Source organism: Anolis sagrei, chromosome 8, assembly GCF_037176765.1.
Source record: "Anolis sagrei isolate rAnoSag1 chromosome 8, rAnoSag1.mat, whole genome shotgun sequence".
NCBI classification, from domain to species: Eukaryota; Metazoa; Chordata; class Lepidosauria; order Squamata; family Dactyloidae; genus Anolis; species Anolis sagrei.
This window is the reverse complement of record NC_090028.1, coordinates 44,149,670-44,159,156: the sequence shown is the minus strand read 5'-3', so window position 1 is coordinate 44,159,156 and position 9,487 is coordinate 44,149,670. Positions and strand designations below refer to the sequence as shown.

The 9,487-nt window shown below is 46.4% G+C and overlaps 1 protein-coding gene across 2 annotated transcripts in view; it reads left to right on the top strand.

Annotated features, from left to right (window-relative positions):
- Positions 1-8,090, top strand: part of CENPT (centromere protein T) — a 17,764-nt gene extending 9,674 nt beyond the window's left edge. The window contains exons 6-14 of one of the 2 annotated variants that reach the window (XM_067471151.1): positions 299-444; positions 1,780-1,983; positions 2,904-3,167; positions 5,033-5,266; positions 5,566-5,799; positions 5,916-6,012; positions 6,216-6,380; positions 7,335-7,439; positions 7,580-8,090. In XM_067471151.1, the coding sequence (XP_067327252.1) occupies positions 299-444; positions 1,780-1,983; positions 2,904-3,167; positions 5,033-5,266; positions 5,566-5,799; positions 5,916-6,012; positions 6,216-6,380; positions 7,335-7,439; positions 7,580-7,709 (1,579 nt within the window). In that variant the 3' untranslated portion in view covers positions 7,710-8,090. The remainder of the gene's footprint in view (positions 1-298; positions 445-1,779; positions 1,984-2,903; positions 3,168-5,032; positions 5,267-5,565; positions 5,800-5,915; positions 6,013-6,215; positions 6,381-7,334; positions 7,440-7,579) is intronic. The other variant, XM_067471152.1, reaches the window with a different exon arrangement.
- The last annotated feature ends 1,397 nt before the right edge of the window (positions 8,091-9,487 follow it).

Here is a 9,487-nt window from a genome sequence, read left to right as displayed (position 1 = left end):
CCTAAAACGGGGGCTGAAAAGCTCGGCTTATCCTCGAGCATATACGGTCGTCATGTATTTGTGTGGATGGGAGGAACTTTTGCACTTTCTGTGTTGCAAGATCCCTGGACATGGTGGGGGCCGAGTTAAGAAACCTGGGGTTGTGTGGGTGCCGTGGTATGTAAACTGCTTCAGAAAGATTCAGTTGGGGGGGGGGGGGTGCAGGAGCGGGGCCAGTGTAAATGTCATGCTAAGAGAGAGATGATCCATGGTGCGACACACTCAAGAACCTACTCCTGGTGGGTTATTGTGTTCTCAGGTCCCTCCAGGTCTCTTTTCGGACTCCAGCACCATTGGAGCCGGCTGGGAAAAAGGGTTTGCTCCGTCGGCCCAAAAATTATAGAAGCCTGAATCTGAGGGATTTTCAAGAAGGCATTGACGAGAACTTGCAGCGTGCAAAAGAATGTGAGTTCACTTTCTCACAGCCTGTCACGCATATGTGTTCGGGCGTTGCTCGAGCTCTTTGAGTGGCAGTAACTCTAAACTTCTAAAGACAGAAATAAGGGTTTTGGCATTCTTACAGTGTTGGTGTGAAATGGTTCAATGCATGGCTGAGCATCACCATTTGAAGCTGTCGTCTCTTCTTGTAATGCGTTGTCTGGCCATGTCCTAGAAGCATTCTCTCCTGACGTTTCGCCTGCATCTCTGGCAGGCATCCTCAGAGGTTTGTTGGAGACTAGGAAAATCGGGTTTACATGTCTGTGGAAGGTCCAGGCTGGAAGAAAGAACTCTTGTCTGTTGGAACTAGGTGGGAATGTTTCAATTGGCCACCTTGATTAGCATTTGAGGGCCTAGCAGTTTCAAGGTGTGGCTTGTTACTGCCTGGGCGAATCCTTTGTTGAGAGGTGATTAGCTGTCCCTGATTGTTTCTTGTCTGGAGTTCCCCTGTGTTTGAGTTTTGTTTTTTTATTTAATGTTCTAATTTTAGAGTTTTTTTTAGTCCTGGTAGCCAGATTGTGTTCATTTTCATGGTTTCCTCCTTTCTGTTGACATTGTCCACATGCTTCTTGTGGGTTTCAATGGCATCTCTGTGTAGCCTGACATGGTGGTTGTGAGAGTAATCCAGCCTTTCTGTGTTCTCAAGTAATCTGCTGTGTCCAGGTTGGTTCCTCAGGTGCTCTGCTATGGCTGACTTCTCTGGCTGAAGGAGTCTGCAGTGCCTTCCATGTTCCTGGATTTGTGTCTGGGCAATGCTGCTGCGTGTGGTGGTCCCTCTGGAGACTTCTTGTCCACAGCTGCATGGTACACGGTAGACTCCTGCAGAGGGGAGAGGATCCCTCTTGTCCTTTGCTGAATGAAGCATTGGTTGGATTTTCTTGGTGGGTCTGGAGATAGTTTGTATGTTGTGTTTCCTCCTCAGTTTCCCTATGTGGACAGTGGTTCCCTTGATGTCTGGCAAGAGCACTTTTCCTCTGGGTGGACCTTGGTCTTTATCTGAAGAAACCATGAAAATGAACAAAATCTGGCTACTAGTATTTAAAAAAAACTCTAAAATTATAACAATATATAAAAAAACACTCAAAAACAGGGGAATTCCAGACAAGAAACAATTGGGGACAGCTAATCATCTCTCAACAAAGACCTCACAACCTATGAGGATGCCTGGCATAGATGCAGGTGAAACGTCAGGAGAGAATGCTTCTAGAACATGGCCAGGCAGCCCGGAAAAATCTGCAACAACCCAGTGATTCTGGCCATGAAAGCCTTTGACAATCCATCTTCTTGTAATGTTTCCAACAGCACAAAGTGACCTCTTGGACTCTGAGTTAAATGACACTGAGACGCATTCGGTGTCCACGAAGCTCTTTGCGCAGCCTCAGCTCCATGGGCAGGAGGGCGAAGAGGCTTCCCTTGCGCCTTCTCCACATGCTTCCATCGGGCCGTCTCTGACTGGAGAGGAAGCGCAGCCTCCCCAGAATAGTCCCAGGTGGCACCTGAACACAGGTAAGTACGTGGAGTACGAAGGGTGCCTCTGGATCTTTTCCTGCCTCTCACTCGTTTCCGTGTCTTTCTTCTGCACCGGCAGGAGATTTGGGGGACTTATTGCTCCCAATGCCTTTAATGTCTCAGTGTGAAAAACCAACGGGGGTGGAGCCAACTGTCACTTCACGGGGCAGCTGTTTGAAAATGGCAGTCTGTAAGCCGGTGAGCTACAGGGAAGACTGATTTCTCTAGTGGGAGAATCAGGGAAGAGTCTGTAAGCCGGTGAGCTACAGGGAAGACTAATTTCTCTAGTGGGAGAATCAGGGAACTAGTCTGTGACCAAAGAGTTACAGGAGAAGGTAGTTGATCCTGTGGTGTGTGGAAAACCATCAGGAATACTATAGTTAGAAACTATAGGGAAGACTGGTTCTTTAATATTAAGAATCAGGGTTTGGCTGAGAGCCAGTTCTGTTAAATAAGCCTTTTAGCTTATTTGTTTTTATTAGGACAGTTGTCCAGGAAAGATACATCTGCTTACAGAAACCCCTTAAAGTCTGTACCTAAAGTTACTCATGAAACCTTACTAATGTAACCTATCAAGATTTGTGCCTCTTGTGAAGAAACAATCGAATCTGTTATACCTTGCTTGTTCCAATAAAATTGTTACTGTTCTCCTCAAGCCTTGCCTGATACAGTTTCTCCTAAGTCAAACAGCCTGCATAAGAAGTAAAGTCAAACCAGGGACAGTAAACGCTACGCTATCAAATAAGTAAATCCTCCTTTGTAAAACAGCTCCTAAGTTGATGCTGAGAATTACTGGGCTTCCTCACAGATTAGGTGGCAGTAATTTTACGCTCCTTCACAATTGCCTTGGGGTGCCTTTTCTTGCTTATATATTGCGCTGTCCTTCTCTTCCATGTGACACAATTCTGCTGATGTAGAGGCGGATCCTGTGGTATCATCCACACCCGTTCATCACAACAGTGTGCAAGACACACAACCAGGCTCCCCATTCATGTTATCCAAGGAGAAGCCTGACAGGCGTTCAGTGAGAAAAATAGTGTCACACTTAATCGAGGAGCTGGATAAAAGTATCTCAGAAGCCAACAGAGAAGGAGAAGATGAGGAGGAGGAGGAGGAGGCAGAAGAAGAAGAAGAAGAGGAGGCAGAAGAGGAGGAGGAGGAGCTTTTCCCCAATGAAAGGGGTAAGTGCGTGCAGCGAAGGGACACCGTGGTATGACTCTCCAGAGACCATTTGTCTGGAGGCAGCATTACCTTGGATTGCAGGGTTTGCGGAAATGTTTGCAAGAAAGATTGAAAGACTACTGTCTTATGTGTGATGTCACAGGTTGTGTTTTTTATTTCATTATCGTTCTTAAGGCATAATTTCTTTTTAGATGTTGAGTTGTCAATTTTCATTATTATGGGTGTTATTATTGCTGCTGTACTCAGTCATTAATGATTGCCTTTTATGTTTGGAATCCGCACTGGGGAGATACAGCGGAATATAAGAATTATTATCTATCTATATAAAGATGCTCATGTCATAATGAGTGGCTTAAAAACAAAAGAACCAATGAATGAAATCACACCAAATTTGGCAGCAAAACATCTCACAACACAAGGAGTGACCATCACTCAAAAAATTATAATTTTGTCATTTGGGAGTTGTAGTTGCTGGGATTTATAGTTCACCTACAATCAAAGAGCATTCTGAACTCCACCAATGATGGAATTGAACCAAACTTGGCACACAGAACTCCCATGACCAACAGCAAACACTAGAAGGGTTTGGTGGGCATTGACCTTGAGTTTTGGAGTTGTAGTTCACCTAGATCCAGAGAGCACTGTGGACTCAAATAATGATGGATCTGGACCAGACTTGGCACAAGCGCTCAATACACCCAAATATGAACACAGATGGAGTTTGGGGGAAATAGACCTTGACATCTGAGAGTTGTAATCACTGGGATTCACAGTTCACCTACAATCAAAGAGCATTCTGAACCCCACAAACAACAGAATCGGGGCAAACTTCTCACACAGAACCCCTATGCATGACCAACAGAAAATACTTAAGGCCATCCAGTCCAACGCCCTTCATCAGGGCAAGAAAATGTAATCAAAGTCCTCCTGACAAAGAGCAATCCAGTCATAGATAGATACATAGATAGATAGATATGATGCACACACATACAGAAATAGTATCGTAGATTTGAAAGGAACCCTTCAACAAGGACAATGATATGTTGCATGTTCCGGGGTGGGCAAACCAGGCACTCTCCACATCAACTCTGATAAAGAAACAGCAAGAAATACTGTTTGCCCACAATCAGAAAGAAATTACATATATTAGAAAACAACAACAATAATAATAACAATAATAATCTTTATTTAATACCCTGCCACCATCTCCCCAATGGGCTGACATGAGGCCAAGCCCCACAGCATATTACAATAAAGTAAAACCAAAACAACAGCAACACAATAAAGTACATACAACTTATGAGTACAAAGATGATAAAGCAAAATCATACACAGTAATATAAAATAAAATAACATAACAATGAGCGGGCCAGCACTTCTCATTATTTTCCAGATCAACAGACTGGGCCACAGCAACACGTGGCAGGGGACAGCTAGTTATTATTATTATTAATGAACTATGGGGGGGTTTTCTGGAGGCTGCCCTCCCCAACCTCTTTCCACAAAAGGAATGTGTCTGAGAAGCTCATGAAGAACACGTGGGAGCCGTAGTTGGCACAGGCTTAGTAGTCAAAACAAGACAAAACACCGCCCAGGAGGTGCAGATCCATGACTCTTTTGTCTTGCGTAGACTGAGTGCAGGGCTACATGGTTCACCTCTTTCATGCAGTTCTTAACAGGCTTGTAAACATTGTCGTATTTGGGAATTGTGTGATTGTAGCAGTAGGCCTTCTGTAAACTACCTCGAGTTGCCTCCAGGTTGAGAGGGGCGGCATATACATATAGTCAATAAATAGACCTAAGGAGCGGCATGCAAATATGTGTCCAAAGATCTTGAATGAACTTATTTGTTGTTGCTCTGCAGCTCATCGGATCTCTCCAAGAACCAGAGTGGAAACTCCAGGCAGTTGTGTCAGGAGGAGGAACACCACGGAGGGGAAGACCCCGCCTGCAACACAAATGGTGGACGGAAGGACTCCACAAATGGGAAAAGGAAGGGAACTGCAAGAGGCGTTGGACATGCAGACTGAACCAGAAGCTGAAACGGATCCCGAGTCTGAGGAGATGACAGATCCTGAAATGGACTTTGAGGATGTTGGTGAGGAAACTGGATGGAGCTGTAGATGTATAGCCAGACTACACAGAATAGACCTTGACATTTGGGAGTAATCGTTGCTGGGATTTATAGTTTGCCTACAATCAAAGAGCATTCTGAACTCCACCAATGATAGAATTGGGCCAAACCTCCCACACAGAACCCTCATGACCAAGTGAAAATACTGTGTTTTCTGGTGGTCTTTGGAAGCCCCCCGCCCCAGGTCCCAACCCCCAGGTTGAGAAACGCTGGTCTAAAAGATCCTGAATGAAATCATGTTCTCATTTGTTGTTGGTCTGCAGCTCATCAGATCTCTCCAAGAACCAGAGTGGAAACTCCAGGCAGTTGTGTCAGGAGGAGGAACACCACGGAGCAGAAGAGCCCGCCTGCAACACAAATGGTGGACGGAAGGACTCCACAAATGGGAAAAGGAAGGGAACTGCAAGAGGCGTTGGACATGCAGACTGAACCAGAAGCTGAAACGGATCCCGAGTCTGAGGAGATGACAGATCCTGAAACGGACTTTGAGAACATTGGTGAGGAAACTGGATGGGTGGTCCTGGCTTATCTCCAGGAAAGGAGGTCCACGGAATTTCTGCTGCCACCCATTTGTATGGGATGCACGCGCAAGCCCGTCTGTCTCTGTTTCCAGATCCAACTGGGAAGACACCGGCCTTTGTGCGTGCCAGAGCCTTCGATTGTGCCCCGATGTTGGCCACCCCACACACTGTGCAAGCGGGCGCCTCCGGGTATGTGCATAACGCAGTCAGGTGGAATCCTTGCGTATGCCTAGAGTGCTGCTCTTTGGCAACAGCTGAGAACAGGCCGGGGCCAATGCGTGCACAGTTTCTGTGGAGCAGGGGGGGGGGGGGTCGGGTCCAAGGGCCTCTTACACACCACAGGTCCCTCACCACATTCTTTTTGCACTGAACTTGTTGTGTTTCTTTTGGAGGCCTTCTCCCACGCAGGGCGAGGCTAAGCGGGCTCCCATGCCACCTCGGAAAGCCCGCAGAAGCAGAGACGGGAGTGAACTCCCCAGCCGCTTGATCAAGAAGTTGTTTAGCCATTATGTGCAGATGCCGGTTGCCAAGGATGCTTTCGAGGTTGTGGAGAGGAGGTGAGTTGTGAGAAAACCCCTTTCCTGTGAGCGAATGGTGTGGAGGAGGCTGGTCAAGAGAGCCGCGTACTGCCAGCTTTTTCCTCACGAACTGGTCTTGCATTCTGACCTACAACCTATTCACTTCACTTCACTTTATTTCTTAATTAATCGCTCTCCACTAAGGTGCTCCGAGCAACTTCTAATTTAAAATAGCATTTACACAATATAGAAACATTCCACACAAAAACATACAGCAGTGACTATTTGGCAAATTAGATCTGATCACTTTACTTAAATGCACAACCAAACAGCCAAGTATTTACTTCTTGAGCACCTGAAGCAACAGGCACCGGGATTGTGGCGCAGCTGGCTGAGTGTCAGCTGCATTAAGATCACTCTGACCAAAAGGTCATGAGTTCGAAGCCAGCCCGGGTTGGAGTGGGTTTCCAACCAATTGTGTAGCCTGTTGTCAACCTTTGCAACACGAAAGACAGTTGCATCTGTCAAGTAGGAAAATTAGGTACCACCTTAATGTGTGGGGAGGCTAAATTAGCTAATTTATGAAAAAAAAAAGACTCCAGCAAGCACTCCAGCGGGGAAGCATGCGGGGAATGCGGAAGTACTTCATCAGTGTCACAGATGGACAATGAAAGCGACAGCTCCCTGGCAGCCAGAAAAAGTCAAATAGCCTCTGTGTCTGTCTGTATATGATGTATGTCAAAACTGGCATTGAATGTTTGCCATACATGTGTACACTGTAATCTGCCCTGAGTCCCCTGCTGCGGGGTGAGGAGAAGGGCGGAATAGAAAAGCTGTAAATAAATAAATAAATAAATAAATAAATAAATAAACAGGTATTTTGGGGACTCCTGGTTTGGTGGAGGGCTTGCAGAACAGACCGTCTTCTTGGTGAGGGGCGTATGTCCGGCCTGGAAACGGCAGAGCTGACCCTCGGCATCATCCCTTTTCTAGCGTCAGCCTGTACTTCAAGCAGCTGAGTGATGACCTGGACGTCTTTACGAAACATGCTGGACGGAAGATCACAGAGCCTGCCGATGTGGAGCTCCTCATGAGGCGGTAAGGGGCGCTTGAGTACAGCCGGGCTTCTGATCGACAAGTGTAAACAAACCAACATGAGTGGGCGTCGGCCTCTCCTTTGCCTACCCGACTCACGTGCACCCCCCCCCCCACTCCTCCCCAATCTCTTTTTTATCCAGGCAAGGCCTGATAACGGAGAAAAGGCCGTTAAACGTGCTGATCGAGCAGCATATGCCTCTGGAGTATCGGAAGCTCCTGATTCCGGTTGCTACGAGTGGAAATAGAGTCATTCCTTCCAAACGGAAATGAAGCCGCAGTGAAACGCTCTTCTGCAGAAGACTCTCGCTCTCCATTTGGGAGAAAGAACTCGGGAGAAAGAAATGCTATATCTGAGGGGGGGGAGGGGGTCTTAGAAATGCTCTCTTGCTTAGAAATTGCCTTATATTGATATTAATCCAGCGTTATTGAGGTTTCCTTGAGTATTTCTCGCTGGAAGGGGCTTCATGCTGTTCTGTATATATTATTGGTAAGTGTTTGCTGTCTTTTGTATTTTGTGCACTACTGCAAAAACAGAATGTTGTATTGTTCTATTATATTTCTCTCTGCCTCGGCAGTCTTCCAGGAGGCAAAAGCGGAGAGGCTTAAACGTTTCGTGCCTGTCTCTATGAATAAAATTTAGCATCACTAAAAGCGCGTGGACTCGGATTTCCTTGACAATTCAGATTTACTTGACTTAGAAAGCCCAGGAATGGCGGTGCTTTTGCAAAGTGACTGACTGAACAGGAACGACCACCTAGCAACCCCTTCTCATATCAGCACAAGTTAATTTTCTGATCCAAATCTTCATGACATTTTTCTCTGTGAAGTATTTCATAAATATTGGGTTTGGCCTGTTGCCCTCAGCATTCACTCACTGTCCATTTCATAGAATCAAAGAGTTGGAAGAGACCTCATGGGTCATCCAGTCCAACCCCATTCTGCCAAGAAGCAGGAATATTGCATTCAAATCACCCCTGACAGATGGCCATCCAGCCTCTGCTTAAAAGCTTCCAAAGAAGGAGCCTCCACCACACTCCCTCCGGGGCAGAGAGTTCCACTGCTGAACGGCTCTCACAGTCAGGAAGTTCTTCCTCATGTTCAGATGGAATCTCCTCTCTTGTAGTTTGAAGCCTTTCTTCCATTGTGTCCTAGTCTCCAAGGAAGCAGAAAACAAGCTTGCTCCCTCCTCCCTGTGGCTTCCTCTCACATATTTATACATGGCTATCATATCCCCTCTCTGCCTTCTTATTCGGTCAAGAGGAGTAGAAGGGCTTAATCTCTTTTGACGCCATCCCTAGTTGCCTGTGTGGGGAGGCCCTCCTTTCGGTCCCCCCTCCATCACAAGCACGGTTGGTGGGGACAAGCGAGAGGGCCTTCTCGGTGGTGGCCCCCCATCTCTGGAACGCCCTTCCAAGGGAAATAAGACAGGCCCCATTCCCCCCTCTTTTCGTAAGAGTTTGAAGACTTGGTGGTCTGAACAAATCTTCAAGAGTGACCACTGCTAGCTCAGCCCAGACACTGTCCGGACCCGACCCGGCCCCCTGTATATGACCCTGGTCATTCTGGCAGGCCCCTGGAAACGGCCCGGCCCTGCTTTTGTCGCTTACCTATTACAGTCCTGACCCCAAAGGACGGTCCCATCTGATTTCAGTATGTATCGGTCTTGGCCCAGCCTCCGTAATTGTCCTGACCCATTCCTTTTCCATGTCCTAACAACTAGACATGAGGAGCAGGCAGGATTTTTCCTTTTAATATTGATGTGTTGCTGGGTAATTCCATGCTTATGTTGCTGTTACGGTTGTTTTTTGTTCATGTTGTGACTCTGTATGTTTTGATGATGTTGCTTGGAAACCGCCCTGAGTTCCCTCAGGGAGATACAGCGGTGTATATATATACATAAAGTATTATTCTTGTTATTATTTAAACCGAATCAGTTAACTGACTAGCAAAAAAGACTTACTGAGCCAACCTTGGGCTATTGAACTAAATCTAGATTTGTACTTGGCAGAGACAAATATACTGAATACGCACTGTGAACATTACAAAGG